General features: G+C 39.5%; 2 protein-coding genes and 1 pseudogene across 4 annotated transcripts; 1 reads left to right on the plus strand and 2 right to left on the minus strand.

Annotated features, from left to right (window-relative positions):
* Positions 1-231: 231 nt before the first annotated feature.
* On the plus strand, positions 232-4,983 carry dlx6a (distal-less homeobox 6a). Of its 3 annotated transcripts, none has more exons than XM_070879996.1 (3): positions 232-524; positions 1,352-1,550; positions 4,735-4,983. In XM_070879996.1, the coding sequence occupies exons 1-3, from the start codon at positions 232-234 to the stop codon at positions 4,981-4,983; spliced, it is 741 nt and encodes a 246-aa protein (XP_070736097.1). The 3 variants fall into 3 exon arrangements, with proteins under 3 accessions (XP_070736097.1, XP_070736098.1, XP_070736099.1); XM_070879997.1 differs by having other exon boundaries at positions 232-523; positions 1,357-1,550; XM_070879998.1 differs by lacking the exon at positions 1,352-1,550 and having other exon boundaries at positions 232-523; positions 4,735-4,757.
* Positions 4,984-16,077: 11,094 nt separating this feature from the next.
* On the minus strand, positions 16,078-16,258 carry LOC139264800 (U2 spliceosomal RNA; annotated as a pseudogene).
* A 1,907-nt stretch (positions 16,259-18,165) lies between these two features.
* Positions 18,166-21,023, minus strand: dlx5a (distal-less homeobox 5a). Its single transcript, XM_070879999.1, has 3 exons — positions 20,690-21,023; positions 19,740-19,924; positions 18,166-18,480 (listed from the first exon to the last, which is right to left on the minus strand). The coding sequence occupies exons 1-3, from the start codon at positions 21,021-21,023 to the stop codon at positions 18,166-18,168; spliced, it is 834 nt and encodes a 277-aa protein (XP_070736100.1).
* Positions 21,024-21,277: the final 254 nt, after the last annotated feature.

Raw genomic sequence — 21,277 nt, forward strand, 5'->3', positions numbered from 1 at the left:
ATTTCAGCATCTGCATCAAGTCTGAAAGCAGAGCCCCAACTTTAGCAGAATCCACTAAAAGACTGCCTCAATTCCATCCCTCCTCTACTCAACTTGGAAGCCTAAAATAACCTTTTATTTAAAAAAAACAGGAGTTAACACGCCCGCGCTTTCTCCTCGGAAGATTTACCCTCTTCATGAAAAAGAGAAGTATTTCGCCTTTAAGAGTTTTTTTCCAGTTGAAGTTTGATAATGACCATGACTACGATGGCTGACGGTTTGGAAGCTCCGGACTCTAAATCTGCTTTCATGGAGTTTGGCCAGCAGTCCCAGCAGAGCTCTCCAGCCATGTCTCACGGTCACTACCCGGTGCATTGCCTGCATTCAGGAGGACACTCACACCAGCACGACAGCTCGTACCCGGCCGCCAACACTTACAACAGATCCCTGCCTTATCCCTACGTGAGTCACACTCATCACAGCCCCTACCTGCCATCTTACCACAGTAACAACACTGGCAGCCAGACGCGTTTAGACGAGACAGGTGAGTCTTCGACCGGACCCAGAGTAATCTACATTCGGCCTTTTCGTCTTCCTTCCTGATTAAATCAACAGCGATATTCTCCACTGGTTCAAACAACAGATTACTTAAACCGTGTAAAAAAATGCATGTTAAACATATCAGTTTTCTCTTTCTCCTTTTTAGCTAGCCTTGCCTTTCGTTGTTCGACTACAGATTTTGTTTTGCTTCTGACTTTGTCTTTATTCCTTCGCTCTTTCTTTTGTTAGTTTATCATTGGCAATGTTAACTCGCCGAGTCTTATGTATTGTTCCTTCTTTTGTTTGGGATGTTTTAATGGGGATATCTGTCGGCATGCTTGGTAACAATTTGGCAACAATTTTCAACAGAGAAATAATAGTAAACAGAAAGATAGCGATCGTAGTCGTTATGCCAATATATAATCGGAACTTAGATTCCTGGATGCAAAAGAACTTCTTGTCGCCAAATAACAGTCTACCCCTGTTGCCTCTGTCAATTAAGCAGTGCCGTATACATGCATTTGCAAGTGACTGACGTTTCATTAATTAATACACCTTACTGTTAAATTGCTTATTTCAGAGTCCCCAGTTATACTCAGCATGTTTTCATTGTAATTTGCCAGGGGTCTAAAGATAATAGAGCTCTCCAGGTCATTTTCACCGGGGCAGATTGTTTATGGAGTTGTTAATGCTCCTAAACATCCGTTAAGAAACATGTCTCTTTAATATCTCCGAGAAAAGATTCCAGAGGAATGTATATTTAAGTAGATTTAGGAATGTGCTGTGAACTGGGCCGTGCAAAATATCGGCATCGTGTACCATATGCTTGTTTTGCAGAACAACAAAAGACAACAGTGATTGAAAATGGGGAGATCCGTTTTAATGGGAAAGGGAAAAAGATCCGCAAGCCTCGCACTATTTATTCAAGTCTGCAGCTGCAGGCGTTAAATCATCGTTTCCAGCAGACTCAATACCTGGCTTTGCCCGAGAGAGCTGAGCTGGCCGCTTCGCTGGGACTCACACAGACACAGGTATAGTGCCCAGGAAAGAGTGATTTACCAGGTAGCTGTGAAGAACATCGGCTTCTGGCGTTAGCTCTTCTTGTGACCTCTTTGTTTTTCAAGTTACATTTAGTAACTATGAAAGTCAAATTGCACAGAACGCCCACTTTAACGAGCATTGTCCGAGGCTGCAGGTAGTATGTTACAAGCGTGCTGCATGAAATGGCACGGAAAATATGGCACAGAAACGTAACATGTTCACTTCTGATCTCATTATCCAAGTTACAATAAACGTCGGCCTTTCAATTTAAGATAATTATCTTTATATACAGTTTCAGTTTTCATCAAAACCGACGCTCTAGAGAACAAAATGGTAACTGCAGCTTTAAGAGCACCACGTGGGCCCAATCCTGTAACGAATATCAAATTAAATCAAGAGAATGCCTAGTCACACCAATTTGTTCTTTTTTAAAAAACTTTTATTATCATGATACTTTTTGGGGCAGAGTAATTAGATGTACGATAATTTAAACGTCATCCTAAAAAATGATTGGGTTTTGAAGTGCAACTATCAGTTCATTTGATATATATATATATACAAACGGTTATTAACTCTACTGTAAAAGCTAAGAGCTATAAGAGATTTATTACCTCAGACGTTGGTGCTTTTAGCGCAGCCCATGCAAAATCACAATAGAATAAGTCTGTTCCGCACAAGTTGGCTATCTGTACACTCCGCCTGCAATTGAATGGCACCTTACGCAACATTCAAATATGAGTTCTTGAGTTTATAAATCTCGAGATATCCAGAATTAGACAATTCTGAAGATGGTCTTGTTACAAAAATAGATATATCTCCTCATATGGGGGTGTCAAATGATAAAACTGAACTTTTAAAAAGAGAACATGGAAGTTACTATACGTTTTGGCACGGGTCTTTATATTTCTCTCCAGATCTGAATTCAATTGTGTTTACTTTGAAACACGAGTTAAATTAAGGAAGCGTCATACATACTTAAAAGTTTTAAGCACGTCCATTGCATATGTTTGGGATCGTGCAATTTAACGTATGATTTTCCACATGCTCAATAATGATCATAAGGTATGTGTTTAGCAAGACATGGTGGTAAGATGTTTGTAATGTGTTCAACCCCTGGATAAGCAGACCTTGGATAACCTTGTTACTAATAGATTATTGAGTCAAAGATTGTTTTTTTTTAATATGCTTCCTTGATTCATTTTCAGCTACTGCCGGTGCTTCTTTCGAATCCCGGCACTGATGTGATGCATAACAATGAGAGGTCTGAAATTGAATAGAGCTGTACGCTTATTAGGGATTTAACTGACTCTTGATTAGTCAGGATAATCTTTCGTCCCTGCCCACAACGGCTATAAGCAATGCTTTATCCTTATCAATTACAAGATTATTCTTCATTGGAAACCAATTAAAATATTCGTATTTCACATAATTGTAATATGTTTCAATAAACAGTTTCCATCTCGTTTTAAGAATGTTTTCTTAAAAATATCTGTGCGCATGGGTTGACTAATAATTTAAAAAATCAAATAAAACAACAAATCAGAATTATTTATTAGGTGATAATAGCTTTGCAGTATTATCAAGATACAAATACATTGTCTTTTACTAACTCGACTGATTTGGTTTCAAACTTGCAAAAACAAATTATTTTTGTAGGAGGTCAGTCTTCCTGACATTTCGCGTATTATTGTACAAAACTGTACATGATCTATGTAATAGCTCCCGTTTACAGTGGCTGTCATTTTCATTCTTTCGATATATTTACCAATGCTCATTATTATAAACTTCCTAAGATGTAGCATATTTGAAAACAATGTTGATTTGATAGATGATTAAACCCATTCGATATTTGTGCATAGAGTCTATCAGCCAGGTTCACAACACACCGTTGATTAACCGTATCTGTTTTGAACGGCCTGTCAAATTTACACAGTTTCAACTTCGCCACGACTACTCTTCGCTTTTTGGGGGGTGGGGAGAGATGAGACAAGAACATCACTTATGATTTACTGCTTTAATTTGGATAGCGAAGAGGGGAAATGAAGAAATCCATCTGATAAATAAAATAAACAAAATATTTGTCTGTAAAGCGATCGTAATTATAAAATAATAAATACTGTATAACTTATAATTGAGAAGCATTAGATATATAATCATTATAAACTTAGCACAATGTTGCAGATATTATAAAATTCTACCATTATTGGACGTTTGTGCGTGGAACTATCAGTTTATTTAACATTTGTTTGAAATCTGTTAACTCTACTGTAAAATACTGCCATAAAGTATTAATTTTTAAAAGTGTTCATTGTAATTTTGCTGCATTGCTATATGTCGGAATCAGGCGACTTTCAAGTTGAAAATAAATAAGCTGGACGTTTCTTCTTAGGCCTCTTAAAAATGCCAGCCCTTGTGTTGAATCTGAACTTCATTTAAACCTCAGATGGTTTGAGCCTTATCATTTTACTAGTCAATCCGAAACAGTGTTCCGTACACAATAAGTTTTTTTTTTACCTTAACCTGTTTAAACAAGTTAATAAAGTTGAATAGTTTTGAAGAATGTGTTACATGCAACGTTGTCTGATTATCAGAATATTATTTTCTAACTGTAATGGGAACTAGAGGGAAGGCTTACAAATGTCTCCACACATTTTGGAAACAATCCACGTCAGAAATTATTAAAATGATTATATTATTTTAGTGTCTTCTTATATCCCGACCATTAATTTAATGCAGTCTATAGAGGAAACAATTGCCAGAAGCTATCCAATTTATATATAAGCATTATTACTTTATAATGATTTCACAGAACAGGGTAGAATTTCCTCATTATTATCAGTGGAAAAATATAAAACATTTTATATGCCACAAAAGGATTAGTTAGTAAAGCAGTGTTCCGTTCATATTGATATATATATATATATATTAAACCAACAAATAACTGAAGCGGACTGAAGAATTTATGCAGAATTATTTGCTCGAACACAACCATTTGCGTTTACGCTGACATTTGTCTTTTTCAGTCTTTCCGATAGTACCGTTTCTGATTATAATCCTATACCATATTGCAATTATTTAAATGTCAGCGACACTGAATACTTTAGTTAACTCAAAACAAAGATATTGACCGCCATTTAAAGCCTGTGCATGTCCTTTTTTAAAATGTTGTTGTAGGTGAAGATCTGGTTCCAGAATAAACGCTCAAAGTTTAAGAAACTGATGAAACTGGGCGGCAATCCCCTTGAGAATGATTCTGTGTCCGGATCGGCTGCTCTTTCCCCTCGCTCTCCAGCCATCCCACCAGTGTGGGACATCTCAGCTTCGGCCAAAGGCGTCAACATGACCCCCAACAGTTATATGGCTGGTTATTCCCCCTGGTACTCCACGACCCACCAGGACACCATGCAAAGACAGATGATGTGACAGTCCGAGGCCATAAACTCTCAATGGACAAAACTCAATGGGGTTAGAGGGAACCCACTGTTAGGCAATGCCCAGATGTCCAGGGTGCCATTTTGGATGGGCGATCTAGCAACGATTTCAGTTGCTAAATGCTATGTTAAATCAGACTGGCATTGGGCGGAAAAGGAGGAATGGTCGTTGACTGTAGACATTACAAAAGAGCCGCCACTGTCTTCGTAGAGTCCAAGATATCCAATGACCACAAAATGCGAATGCAATATTGAAGAGTTTATGCTGATTTTAAAAAGCATGGGCTGTTGATGCTAAGACGCACTGGAAGCATATAAAAAGACAAGTTGTATGTATATATTGTTTAATTTTTAGTTGTACATAGTTTATATGTTTTATGTCTCTTTCATATTGAGTAATAAATCATAAAAATGTCCACGTGTCTTGTAGTTACCTTTCTTTCAAAATACATTACAAAATATATCACTTTAACGATTTACTGGTTGTTGACAATTGGGACCGCTCAGTAAAAACTATTATTTCGAAAGGGAGAACTTAAAGTTTGGTTTCAAACTGCATCCAGGCACACGTGAAACTGCAGTCAAGTTTTTCAGGAATAGTGTAACCTTTTTTTAGCCCATGGTAACCATGTAAGAGCTCCATGTATAACTGTGCTATTGAATATCGAATATGCTGCCTCGCCGACATCCCGATAAATGTTTTTAAAATGTGCTTGACGTTTCGTTCAAATGGCCTTAAATCAAAATACTCCAGTCTAAGACAATACCATGGAAACCACAATAAACTATTTTACAATAGATAAAACAATGATTAAACTGCTGTATAATGTTTTGAAGTTACGCAAACATATCTACAGACTTTCGTGTCAACGTTATTTTAAAACGTAATTCACAAATGAATAACAACATTAAGTGAGCTAGAAACAACCAAGCGATAAAAATGGGTCACACAATCCTCTGAAGCTGTATAAACATGGACCTATATACATCTAATTGAGAGCCACTGAAACTAGGCCATTGATCACAATTGACAAAAAAAGACATGCACGATTCCAAACTGACAAAAACTCGGAGTATGTACAAAACCATCATTACTTACCAACATACAGTGGTTTGGTTCTAACGAACAGCCAAGGAAGTAAATTATAGAGCTCTATTATCAGCCACGATTCTGATCTCATCTAATGGACTCGCCACTCCACTGGCAATATTGACTGCTTTTCGCGAACTGTGAAAATCTAATGTAAAACCCAACACGATCAATACTAAACAAAAACCTCCAGCTGCAGTCCCATCCAATTTAAAGCTGATATTTGGTACAATTTGGTATTATTCACGAGAAAGGTTTAGACTATCATAAAAGCGACTATAATTAGGGTAATTTTTGATGTAGCCCGCTGATTACAGCGTTTTTACAGTCAAAGGTAATTACATGTAATTTTCTTCCACATTTAATACTAAAGAGCTATCTTTATTTAAATTCAGGAGGAAGAAAAGTGAACAAAGGAGAAAGAATACAACGTTGTGTTATTCATAAACCAATTAAATGGACTTCTTAAATCCGATTCAATAAATGTGCCAAGCTTTGCGAAAAGAGACCAGCATCTGCAACGAAAAATGAACTTAAAACGGTGACTTTATAGAAGCAGTGTGCGTTTAATTCCTAGAAAAAGTGCATAAAATTGCACTGGCCTTATATAATTTAAATAAATCACGCATACCTGATTTTCTAATGACTTTAATACATATTTTTAATTGCACAACTATTCAAAAAGTGAATTGAAATTTGTGGAATAAATCAAACAGAAGCCGATTAATCGACGTTATAAAGAACATACAAAAGGCAGTAAGTAAGATTAATGTGGAATTCTGATAGAACAAATTAACTGTAAAACAGATTTAAGGAAGTTCTAGGCGCACTTTGTATTAAAATCCCGATTTTAAAACCAAATAATGTTCGGTGTATAATAGACCTAAATCTCGGAGGTGATTGGATGCATGCATTCAGCCTGACTTGGTATTGCCCGTAAACATTAAACACAGTTATTTTGCATTTTAACATATCTTGAGGAAAAATATTTCCACCTATGTATTTAGAGAGCAAGCAGACTGTAAACATTCAACTCCACATCGCAGAGTTCTAGTGGCGATTACAATTGGACTCTTCACATCATCATCATAGGCAGTCCCTCGGAATCGAGGAAGACTTGCTTCCACTCTTAGCATGAGTTCTTAAGCTTCACAATAAAATTGTTGAAAGGCTAGATATTAATGTGCAGGGTAAAATGCTCACCTATTTCCATATGAATGTTGTTTATCTGTCGCTACAAGAGGACTCTATAAATATGTTTCTTTTACGAGATACAACATCACACTCATTAGTCAGTGTCTCTAATCAAATATTAACATTCAACCAAATATTTAAACAGTGCGTTTAGAAAGTTGCCTTCAGAAATGATGTAGGAACTTTACAGATTCCTCGTAAGGTGACAGGCGTTTTTTTTTCTGTCTTTATAATAGTAACTGAGGATCAAATGCAAAGCACTGAACCAATCAACCTTACAATACGAAAGTAAATACAGCAGGGATTATATTCCGTCCCAATTTCCCTCTCTATATATATGGATATCCATTCTTACATTGGTACATAACAAGGCTGCTATTGTATTTAAATAGCAAAGCAAATGTACGATAGGTCTTACAATAATGCAGTGAAAAGTACCTGTTTACTGGATTATACAATACATCTTCCTCAACGTTGTTTATAATGTACGGATACAACAGTGCATCAGACTGTTTTCCCCATAAAAAATCATTTTAGCTTTCACTTGTCTGATAAAAAAGACGTATAGCTGAAAACGTAAGTAAAGCGACTTGGCATCCTCCTCATAAGTAGGATTTTGAATCACACGTTTTAAACATAAATTGAACTCTGCACGTTAATATAACATATTGTAAGATCATGGTCCTCTGCCTTTCATAAGAACATAAGAAATAGGAACAGGAGTAGGCCATACGGCCACTAGAGCCTGCTCTGCCATTCAATAAGATCATGGCTGATCTGATCAAGGACTCAGCTCCACTTCCCTGCCCGCTCCCCATAACCCCTTATCCCCTTATCATTTAAGAAACTGTCTATTTCTGTCTTAAATTTATTCAATATCCCAGCTTCCACAGCTCTCTGAGGCAGTGAATTCCACAGATTTACAACTCTCAGGGAAGAAATTCCTCCTCATCTCTGTTTTAAATGGGCGGCCCCTTATTCTAAGATCATGCCCTCTAGTTCTAGTCTCCCCCATCAGTGGAAATATCCTCTCTGCATCCACCTTGTCAAACCCCCTCATAATCTTATACGTTTTGATAAGATCACCTCTCATTCTTCTAAATTCCAATGAGTAGAGGCACAGCCTACTCAACCTTTCCTCATAATTCAACCCCCTCATCCCTGGAATCAACCAAGTGAACCTTCTCTGAACTGCCTCCAAAGCAAGTATATCCTTTGGTAAATATGGAAAACAAATTGCACGCAGTATTCCAGGTGTGTCCTCACCAATACCTTATATAGCTGTAGCAAGACTTCCCTGCTTTTATACTCCATCCCCTTTGCAATAAAGACCAAGATACCATTGGCCTTCCTGATCACTTGCTGTAGCTGCATACTATCCTTTTGTGTTTCATGCACAAGTACACCCAGATCCCGCTGTACTGCAGCACTTTGCAATCTTTCTCCATTTAAATAATAACTTGCTCTTCGATTTTTTTCTGCCAAAGTGCATGACCTCACACTTTCCAACATTATACACCATCTGCCAAATTTTTGCCCACTCACTTAGCCTGTCTATGTCCTTTTGCAGATTTTTTGTGTCCTCCTCACACATTGCTTTTCCTCCTATCTTTGTATCATCAGCAAATGTGGCTACGTTACACTCAGTCCATTCCTCCAAGTTGTTAATATAGATTGTAAAATAGTTGGGGTCCCAGCACTGATCCCTGCAGCACCCCACTAGTTACTGATTGCCAACCAGAGAATGAACCATTTATCCCAACTCTGTTATTTAGCCAATCCTCTATCCATGCTAATATATTACCCCCAACCCCGTGAACTTTTATCTTGGGCAATAACCTTTTATGTGGCACCTTGTCAAATACCTTCTGGAAGTCCAAATACACCATATCCACTGGTTCCCCTTTATCCACCTTGTTTTTTATCCATCCTCAAAGAACTCCAGCAAATTTGTCAAACATGACTTCCCCTTCATAAATCCATGCTGACTCTACCTGACCGAATTTTGCTTTTCCAAATGTCCTGTTACTGTTTCTTTAATAATGGACTCCAACATTTTCCCAACCAGAGATGTTAGGCTAACTGGTCTATAGTTTCCTGCTTTTTGTCTGCCTCCTTTTTTAAATAGGGGCGTTACATTTGCAATTTTCCAATCTGCTGGGACCTCTCCAGAATCCAGGGAATGTTGGTAAATTACAACCAATGCATCCACAATCCCTGCCGCTACTTCTCTTAAGACCCTAGGATGCAAGCCATCAGGTCCAGGGGATTTATCTGCCTTTAGTCCCATTATCTTACTGAGTACCACCTCCTTAGTGATTGTGATTGTGTTAAGTTCCTCCCCTCCCCCCCCCCCCCGTATAGGCCACTGTCAGATTATTGTTTGTGTCCTCTACTGTAAAGACTGATACAAAATATTTGTTCAGAGTTTCTGCCATCTCCATGTTCCCCATTACTAATTCCCGGGTCTCGTCCTCTAAGGGACCAACATTTACTTTAATCACTCTTTTCCTTTTTATATACCTATAGAAACTCTTGCTATCTGTTTTTATATTTTGTGCTAGTTTACTTTCATAGTCTATCTTCCCTTTCTTAATCATTTTTTTAGTCGTTCTTTGCTGGCTTTTAAAAGCTTCCCAGTCTTCTGTCCTCCCACTAGTTTCAAGCCCGAGTCGATGGCATGTGTTGTTATGGCAGTAACATCAGTGCCAGTTCAGTGTATGTTTTATGAGGCACTGAAGAGAAACCATATGGGGATATTTGCACTCTTCATGGCAACAGATGTTTCAGTTCCTCTAGCTCAACGAGGAAAGCAATATGTAACCTTTATCTGTCCCATTCCAGCTCTTGGTTTTCATGGTGAATGCACTCGCGTCAGAATTAAAAGACGGCATGCAGAAAAATTATTGACCTATATGTTAAGTGTGCTTTTAGAGAATAGAGAGAATCACACTCTCCTCCCGACATGTGCAATGCAAAATGTTTCTTGCCCCTAACGTCTTGTAAGTTTTTCTTAGTGCAGAATGAAGACATAAAAATCACAATATAAATACACGCAGGCATTGTGAATCAGTTGCTGGTAGCAAATCTGAGACAAAGCGTGAATTCAGTTTAATAATAAATTAGGGTGCAGTTTTTTTCCTGCGCGGTCCCGATCGCTCCCGCGCCTTCCGGCTTGGGGGCGGGGGCGGTGGGGAAACTGCCCTTTTGTGCTGATGTCTTCCGAGCTTTTACATCCCACTATCCCACCTCCATCTTGTGTGCCCGTATAATCAAAAAAAAATGCGCCCAGCAGTTTCGAGTTATTTCGTCAATATTTCTTTCGGGATCGAAGCTGCATTTCCGCCTGACCCTCGAACCGCCCGTTGATGTAAAATTGTGTGGAAATGGCCAGCGAAACAAAATATACAACTGCGCTTGACGTTGTTCATGTGAGACTGGGCAGAGATCATAATTTTTGAGAGTTAAATATTACACATCTTCACACACAGAGACACACAACCGCATTAAAATATCTTACAGCCTCCATCAATGGCGAACGCACCATGTGCAGCTTGTGCCAGGATGGCCCACGAGGTAAGTTAACATATCCAGACTGGGAGGCCCTGAGTTCAAGTGCAGAGCTTGGTTTACTCGTTGGCAGCTCTGTCGCCTCGAAAATAACATGTATTACAATCATAAACATATTTTTACGTGACTTATCACTATAAGGGCAACAAAGCACCGCCCTTACAGCGTCAAATATTATTTACATTTGGAAAAGTTGAGAAAGAATTAGCGCTGGAAATGCTATTTTCTGGGGCATAGTTTTAAAAAATGTATATGGTAATAGCATTCATTATATATTATAAACTATAAAATGTATCTACTATACAATGTTCTCTTAACATCAGCGGTTTACAAAATTGCCAACCGGAATTTAACGAAATACTTTTTTGAAACATGTGAGCAGATTATTGTAATATCTCAGTATTGAGTTTCAATGGTTTATGCCTTTTTCTTAAATATATTGATTGTAATATTGTAAAATTATATGTATTTCGCACAAGATAGATAAATAGATAGACCGATAAATAGATAGACAGACAGATAAATATATATATAGATAGGTATACTTAGATAGATAGATAGATAGATAGATAGTGACTGATTCCTAAAGACTTGGACATCCGAAATAATCTTTACTCTTACCAAGGTTGTCTGTAGAGGAATATGTTCAGTGAAAGTGCCGCGGGCGTAACATAATCTAACCGGAAATATATTCCAGAAAACATTATGTATTGAGCTCACTCTTTTCAGAATCATTCTATCCCACCCCCACCCGTCATACCCACTCGTCTCAGTGTTGTGGGCCTAAGGAAAGATATTCACAAGTGATCGACGTCAAGAAGGAAATCCCGAAACATTCACAAACTCGCAGAACACTTTCGCTTGTCCCGTGCATAAACTCACTCACCCTCATAGCCAATGCATGTCTTAAAATTTCTCAATTGTGCCATATGCTTAAAAAAGCGTGTTTCAAACGTACCATGTCTGTTCCAAGTGCACGCCTTTCCAATAGGGAACACTGCCAACGGTGTATATGTGACCAGTCAAATGTTTTTACTGTATAACCCGGCAGAAGCGTTAGCTCCTCCGGTTGAGTGAGCGTATCCAGGTGTGAAAATGTTTGCACACCCCGCCACCTCTTTTATTGCCAGCAAAATTAGCTGTTATTACTGTCAGTGTTTGGTGATGGCGAGGTTGATAAAACTGCTGTAATCAAGAACCGGCGCATCTTTGCAAATTATAGGCAATTGTAAATGTCCAGATTATGATAATAGCATCTTAATCCAGACTGGGGGATAATTACTGCAACTGTCCAGTTAGGCTAATTTCGCCATTATTTGCACAGAGCAGATGACTGCTGAGTGAAAAACTCACAATGTTAATTCTGAAGGTTCCAGTGGGTGAAATTGCTTCAAAAAAGCAGAAAGAAACAAATGTGAATTGAAAAGGACGAATATAAATTGCAGGGCTCGAGAAAAGGGCGAGTGAGTTAACGGTGTCGGATAGTGCCAATAAGTGGGCGAATGCTCTCACCACAGTGTCTCTTCTGAATAACAATTATATTTGTTTGAAGTAATGATGTTTGGAAGGCTGTAAGAAAGTACATCGCTTTGTTGCTACTGTAGACGACATATGCGCTTAGGATCTGTGGTAAAGTTTGTCCCGGATTCGATGGACATATTGGTAAAGATTACAGACTAAATTTATTTTGTGCCATTTATAATTCCAAACAATACATTCCGGAAATAACTTGCTTAGGATTCTGTACTCTTTCCAGGCGACAGACTCGCTGATCTCTCAAGTCCTCGGCCTACCGGATCAGCTCTGAAAGCTAAATTTTGAACGCGGCGTCTTTCGCTTGCCTTGTGGAAAGATGGGGCGCCGTTTGTCACAATATAAGCATCAATTATTCTCAGCATTCAGCCCATGTCTAATATGCTGTGAACACTGGAGTATATTATTACTTCGGAACTGGCCTGGTGTCAGAATGTTTCCGAAGTTGGAGATCTGCTACTAGTTTTATCTTAAGTCATCGACCTCCCCACAGCACAAACTGATTATTCCCAAATACTACCATTTAGTAAAATTGGTGGTAGGAGATAAAATGCTGTCTATATAGAGTGTTGCTAAGAGAAACCCCCAACATCTACTATAAATGCTTCAGTGCTTTCAAACCCACTTCTGAAACCTGAAGGTACAATTTTGTCTCACTTTCAGGAACAAGCAACCAAAAAACAAGCAACATTTGAATTATACAACATTGTTTTGTCACTAGCAAATTAAATATTAAAGAGCATAAAAAGCCGATTGCGAGGGAAATCACCACGAATTGATAATAAAAATAGAAGGGAACTGAGGGAATGAAGAAAACTCAAGCGATAACAAATAAAAATTAAAGTAAAACATGACCAGCAAACAGCAATTTTCTTCCACGTGTAATCTGATAATTCTGTTCACCTTGTGTGAAGGTTTTAATAAAATAAATCAGCCCCTCCTTCCCTTCAGTCTTTTACGATGTCACTCGCTATTACCAACCACCTGAATGTACACACGGATATTCTTTTATAAGCTTCAGATATGAACAACCATGTTCAACTATTATTTAAGTCAGAAGACACTTATGATTCTAAAATTCGGTTTTAAAGAGAAACTTGATTTAAAACTCGTGTTGATAAGGCTTTGTCGCTTACGCCTCCAACATGTGATTTATTGGTATCCACACATTTTCAACACAAAAGCAAAATACCGCGGATGCTGGAATCTGAAATAAAAACAGAAAGTGCTGGAAATCTCAGCAAGTCAGGCAGCATCTGTGGAGAGAAAGCAGAGTTAACGTTTCGAGTCGATGACCTTCCTCACATTTCAGTTTGCAATACATAGAAACATAGAAAATAGGTGCAGGAGTAGGTCATACGGCCCTTCGAGCCTGCACCGCCAACTTCAGTACCCCATTCCTACTTTCTCTCCATACCCCTTGATCCCTTTAGCCGTAAGGGGCACATCTAACTCCCTTTTGAATATATCTAACGAACTGGCCTCAACACGTTAGACAGTTATTCTTTCCATGTCGTGGAGCGTGTTTGAAAATAGGCATATACCAAGTAAAAGCATGTGCCCCCGCCCCTCCAAACAATTAAGATGCTAAACTTGGCATAGGGCGGATTGTAGTGCATTATGCGCCGCCAAAGTAATTAGACGGAGCTGTGTTTCCAACTGCAAAATATGCAAAATGCCTTAATTCTTAAATCTTACAATCACATAGAACTGGCTTTAAGCACTGCGGTTGCCTGTTATATCAAATTACAGCAAACCAAGCTTGTCGGTAGACATGCTGCTTAACAATTAAAAGGGGTTCTGATGTGACAACGTTTAATACTTCGATTGCTAGAACGGATAGAATAACGTTAACACATTGCATTTTACTCATTTTCCCCGGCCACACTATAGCAGTAAAATACCGGCTAATTCGATCCCAAATCCCAGTAATTTCAGAAGGACACAAAAGCCAGGGTAAATAATCTCGAACTAAAGGCTCTACAGATAGCACTCATGTTTTTCAACATCACTTCACTCCATTATGCTTGCCTGGATACTTTACCATTTTAGATGTGCATTTCAACTGGATTTAAAATCCTGTATAATAAGTTTTTTTAAATGAAGAGTTATTTATGAAAAGTGAAAGATCCATGTGACCTTACCTAATTTCCCCACTCCAATTAAAATTAATACAAATAATCTAATATAATTTTTACTGAATACATTTAATTTTCTATTGTTGCATTTATCGAAAACTTAAATAAATAATTGCACCCAAAACGTTAATAAATAAGAAACTTATTTACATATTTCCCGTTTTTTTGAGCACACCATACATTGTCCTGCAAGTTCCTGAAAAGCTGCAACGGTCATGGTCTTGTGTGCGTGACTTTGTCGGTGTGTCTCTCTTGCATGCACAGATGCCTATGCGTCCGTATCTGTATATGTGTGCGTGTGTGTCTATATATACATAAATGTGTATATATATTTATATGCATATGTTTACGGATATGTGTGTCGCTCTCTATGTGTGCCTATATGCATGTATGAATGTAAGAACGTATGTCATTTTTCCCCGCGAGAATGTAGTTACATTTATTATTTTTAGATTTTTTTTTCTTCGGAATGTATATGTGTGTTAGTTGAGGTGGCCTGTGGCCGGGAGTGACGCAGCTCCGGAGCCGGTCTGCACCCACAGGAATGCGGCTCCCTGTGATCTCAACTGCCGCCCTCTCGGCTCCTCTCTGCCACTCAAAGCTGCTAATTGTGGGCAACACAAAGAAAAAGCAAGTCTGCGGGAAGTCTGCGAGCCAGACTCCAAGAGAGCCCCGCTACCAGAAACACCAACACAATCCAACTCCCAAAGAAATCCAGCAGCCAAGAGCCCATCCCCTGTCGCACCTAAAATACTAAAATGCCCTTAGGCACGGAGGACGCCTTTTCAAACTTTTCCTCCATCGCCTCACAGAACAGCACTCTAGATAGATACTCACATTTACAGACCAAAATTTACACCCTTCGGTTATTACTATGTTCATTGAGTTATCGGAACCTTTGACTAATTAGAAAGAAGTCAGATCCCGATCTAATGATTGCATCTACTTTCATTACCGCAGTGAAAATGCATCTCTAGAATTGTAAAGCCAGTTAGACTTATTGTCATGTTCTGTGCATCTCCCGCGCACATTGATGTTTACACGTTTACTGATGGGATTCAAATATATCTACTAATAAATATAGACCCCGTTATAGCAAACTGATATTTTCCATGCATCTCCTTAGGTTCGACCAGGGTTGTTAGTATTGTTATGTTATACATCCGTGGGATCACATTTAATGTCTACTCACTCCATGTTCGATTAAGGATGCGTCATTTTCAAACCACCAAAAAATAAAATGTAAACATACATTGGCCAATCGCGCAATCTCGCGAAGGTCTCAACCGCTGTGTTGATTAGCAATGAATAATTTATTAAAACTCATACCGTATTTGCATCATTAGGGAACCGTATCCGTTCGCCTACTTCTACTGTTATTTTTTTTAACAGTAACTAGCCACCACTTTCCGTGCGCAAAAAATATGTTTGGCCTCACTGTTTGACCCTGCTCTGCTGCTAAATGTAGTTACTTTTTTTTTGTTCATTCTTGTCAGATCAACTCTAGCGCCAAAGATCACTTTGCGCGACTACACTTGATCTTAGCCAAAAGGCCGAGAGGGGAAGCTGCACCGTTCCTGGAAACACTGCAATACCAGGTCGATGCGTGGAGTGGACGGAGCAAGCCCCTGTTCCATCTCCCTGTTCCAAAAAACAATTTAATATTTGGTCCCCAGATAGGGGATATTAAACAGATAAGAACAGATACTACACTTGATCTTAGCCAAAAGGCTAAATGTAGTTACTATGTAGGTCTGGTGAGTAAAGAAAGTCAGCGGCGATCAACGTCAGGACATCAATTTCCACTGTATCCAATTGCCCCAGTCACAGTTGTGTTACACTGTCACTATACCGATTTAATAAATAAGCTGCCCGGGGTCGTTATATAAACTGGAATTGAACAGAACACTCTTCGCAATCAGCCGCAATATTCGCACAATTTCTGCGAACCGTTTAATAACCATAAGCCGATGATTGTTCGAACTAGGAATACAACATACACTTAGCAAACTTGAAATTCTATTTTAATAACATTTATTTTAAGAACACTAGCATTTTAAATGGAAGACTGACTATTTGAATGTATTTGATTATATCTCTAATAGACAAGCAGGCAATAATATTTTTTAACAGGAACGGTGACTTATTTGTACAACTAACCTTGTGGAAGTATGAGATCAGTTTATCATTGAAAGTGATTCCAGATACTTGTTGTTAATTTCTGCCAAAATATGCCACGTTCGGCACAATACGTGTGGACAAATAAAACTGCTAAGTGAAATTAAGACCACTAAGTATGTTACTTGCACCAACAACTAAATCTTTTATGTTTAGGGCGTTCCATTCTTAAAAGAGTGCAATGGAAATATTTATCTAATTTTGATGGACTTGAAATCTGTTTAGAAAATAAGTGACACTCCCACGAAACGACTGTAACACCAACTTATACCTCGCTCTCGTTATTTTCCTTTATAGGGTAACCGCATCTCCAGAACGTGACTGTAGCTCTGACTGAAGCGAGAAAATGCTTTTCAAAAGTGCACGCCCAGCTTGGAAAAAAACTCTTAATTTTAATTACATAAATCTGCATTGTTAAATTAGCATTCAATTAGAAATGGTGTATAAGGCTGGCACGTTTTAATTTTATTTTTACTTTCTTATTCTAGTAGCACACTGATGTGTTCCTTTTATTTATGTTTAGACTCCTGTCGGTATTATTTGTCCTACCACATGTCTCTATAAATCCCAACATACCTGCAGGGTAGTTCGGAAAGAAACACAAAATGTTAAATCAGGACTTGATTTGATCATTATTTCGTACTTTTTAGGCTGCGTACAACAAGTGAATAATCAAATGCGTCTCTTTTCAAAAATATCAGCTAAAATTATATCCAAACAGTGGAACGTGTCAAAGTCACTTCCCTGCTATAAATATAGCAACCGAGTACATAAAAAGTCTTTAGAATTCAATTCGCTAATTTGAATCTCTTCTCTCTGCGTGCTCGAATTTATATGATCTGCTTATTTCCCGAAGTTTAGGTGAGTATTTTATTAATATAGTAAAGGTTGAGTGTTGCAGCCATAAAAGGGAAAGGCAAATTTAATTTTTCTTTTAAGAATATAACTAATGCATAACAAATCTAAAACTGTAACTGATGGATTCCCAGTAAACCCAGTGGTTATCGTTTGAGCTGCCATAGCAATGATTACTGAAAACTGTGTTTTATAGTTAACAATATGATCATTACAGAATTCAATTTGGTGTCCAACACATTGACAGCACAAATTATATCAAATAAAATCCCAACAATCATTTTGTCCGAAGTGTCAATAATTTTATTTAAACAGAATATACAGTTTAATTCAACTATCTACACGTATGTACAGTGATATATGTTACTGAAAAGTCCAGTAAGGTTGGAGGTCGCAGCCGATAAGTGAAAGGCACCTTTGACAGTGTCCAAGTTCGCCTGATGTCCCTTGGAAAATAGCCCATTTTCCTCTTTGAAATGTAGAAATTTACATGCAGCGAGTGTACCGAGTCAGATAGTTTGGCTTCTCTTGATTCCGACTGAACAAAACGTGCATTTCATTGCATATCTCCACCGCTTGTCGGTCCTAATCAATCCACTGTGGAATGTGTTTCAGATTAATAAATAGTCCCGGATCCCAAAGCTAGTGGATGATGTAGTGAGCTTGTAGATTGCAGGTGGGAATTAATGGAACTGGGATTGGAATACCAGGAACTGGCGTTTTCCAGGTAGCCTGCGGTGGATGGGTTGTGGCTGGGGTTTTGATGAGCGTGGACAACCCTTGAGGAGCTGTGACTCTCCCAAACAGCAGGGGACTGAGGAGAATTGCACGCCATGGGGTCACTGGAACTGGGGCTGTGCTCTGGAGGGATCTCCCCACTTTTTATGATTTTCTTAATCTTCGATCTTCGGTTCTGGAACCATATTTTAACCTGCCAAAACAAATGGCAATAATTAATTTCTAAAATAACTATATAATACCTAAAACAAAACAATGGGACCAAAACCGCTAAATCCACACTTTCCCTGCCGTGCTATTTACTGCGTCTAATTGTAAATATCCCATCCACACGGCCTCCTGCACTTTTATTAGTCCGTTCACATTGTAACACAATACCGAAGAAAAGTGTCTATTCAGGGTTTTCATAGCAAGGCGGTAAATCCGTTTATGTTTATCGGTGTACTTACAGCCACCTCCATTTCGTCTCCCACTTTAAGTCACTCGAATGCTTCGTTTGAAAATATATTAAAACCGCTCGGTCTCTACTCAACCATGTAGTCGCTATAATTGAGGCTTTTTTGTTCTGGGTCCAACTGCGCACTCGGAATGAATTCATGACAGCGATTTTTATTTTAAATAATAATAGTTAAAATAAGCCAAAGACCTAGACAGACTAATAGCAGAAATTATAGATTGTAATGACCCAAGTAAAATATACTGCAGCATTGTTGAAGCCCCTCGCAACCGCAGTTCTATGCTTAAGAGAGAAAAATCTCGTTAAGAAACCTTTTAAATATTTAACTCCGTTTTCGGTAGAGGTTAACTTTTTTTTAAGTATGAAACATTACGCTCAAGTTTTGTAATACGATTACCAAACCACAGCCACCCGCAGCCGAAAGTAACAATGAAATAAATGGAAAATAAAATGACATTTAATACAAATAAAACTAAAGATTGTCAGCTGTAAGTACAGCACAGAATGTTCAAACCCAAGAACCGAGGCGGAGGAGAGACGGGGAGTTCCCAACTAATGAGAAAAGTGTTATTCTGCAGGAGCTCACCAGAACCAAACCGATCGCGTGAATTATAACCAGTATTAATAATTGTATATATATATTTACATTTGCGTTTGTGTGTCTGCCGCATGAAGTAAAGCGCAGAGAGCGAAGCAATCCCAGATCAATTGTCGAGCGCGAGTCTGCTTTGCCGTCGGGTTGTGTTTGGGGTTGCCTAGATCCGATCAGACACTTGTTCAGAGTGTGAATCGGTGCTATTCTCGGCGATATGGCACACTTTCGGCCAAATTGTACAATTAGCGGTGACAACACGCTCGAATTGCGCCGATCCCTCTTGGAGCCGGTTGTGTTTGTGAGGCTGACTGGGCGCGGTTCTCGGAGGCGGTGTGGTGCAATACTGGAGCCCCAATCACCCCCGGGTGTGTTTGACCTTGGGACCACTGGCTGATCTTACCTGGGTCTGAGTGAGTCCCATCGAGGCCGCCAGTTCGGCTCTCTCCGGCAGGGCCAGGTACTGGGTTTTTTGGAAGCGCCTCTGTAAAGCTGCGAGCTGGAAACTGGAGTAGATGGTTCGCGGTTTGCGAACCTTTTTCGGTTTCCCGTTTACCATCCTGACTTCGGGCTCGGCGAGTTCTTTTTCTGAAATCGAAAAAAACAGTTTAGTTTTCAAACTCGGAACGAAATGCGCTCACCCGTCAGATTCAATAATCAATATCACAGCGGGAAGAGGGGGGGAGGGGAATAAAATGGGGATATTGGCCCCGAAAAAAGGAGCGCGATTTGCAATGGGGCATCTGGGCGGGCTGGATGAACATGGTTCTGGAACTCGCCGCCGTCACTGGGGTTGAAACTACAGCCGAAGATGATTCTCTCGAAAATAAGCAGGAATCAGTAGTCAGTCATTCCTTCAATACAGTCACACCTTGTCATTTTGTTTTTCTTCCATGTTTTGTTAAAAATATGTGAGCCGATGTCTCACTGCAGGAATTTACCATCGACAAAACAAAAGAAACTCCACTGTTTAATGGAAGAATCGACACTTCACTGAATAGAAATGGGGGAAGCTAGACGGGGCTGAAAATGAGAAAGGGCGATTTATTTATATTTGTTTTACAGATTGTCCGCAATTTTCTTTCTGTCCAACGCCCAACTTTCAACAGGTTTACGGTTGATTTTCTTGCGCCTAACCTTTACACAAAACATCCTACAGGATTTAAATAATCTCGCACTGATTCCCGGGCACTTTTACAAAGTTGTCTAATGGGATTTTGGTGGCGCCGAGCTCGCAAACCTCCTGAAAAAGGCAGCCGAGACTTAAGAATGCGGATGGTAAGGGGGAAACATTTCTGTAGCTGCACGACAGACACTAGGTGTAGGAGGAATTACTGGAAAATGGCTCCTTACCTGGCTGGGTGCATGTTGGCGGAGCCCTGCTGTACGCCCCGTATTGGTGATAATGGCCAGGGTAACTGTATTCGTGGTAAGCTTTACTGGGGTAATTGGCGGCGGAGCCGTTGACTCCGTGGTACTGGTACTGGTAGGGGTTCAGAACTTTGCCGTAAGACGAAGGCGAACAGTAGCCGTGGTGGGAGCCACCCGAGCTGTAGTAACCCGTATCCGTGGCGGTGGACTCGGGGAGAGTCGGCGATTCCTGCGACGGATGGTGCATGCTGTGCTGGAAGGTGGCCTGGAGATCTGTCCGGATGCTGGGAACCTTGCGATCGAATACTCCTGTCATGGCCCGGGGAGCTGCAGGATGTGACGGCGGTCGGTCGGTGCGTGCGAGCGTGTGTGTGTGTGTATGTGTGTGTGAGGAATCTATGCAGACATAGCTGTGTGTGCTGGAGGGAGCCGGGCAGACTGTGGCTGGGGCACAGCAAAGTCTTGGTTAAGTCCCTAATTGCGCTATTACGCACTGGGTGGATCAGTTCCATTGGATGGAGCAACCAGCCATCAGTAACACCCTAACTCGCTCAACTCGTTTAACACGAT

Source organism: Pristiophorus japonicus, chromosome 5, assembly GCF_044704955.1.
Source record: "Pristiophorus japonicus isolate sPriJap1 chromosome 5, sPriJap1.hap1, whole genome shotgun sequence".
NCBI classification, from domain to species: domain Eukaryota; kingdom Metazoa; phylum Chordata; class Chondrichthyes; family Pristiophoridae; genus Pristiophorus; species Pristiophorus japonicus.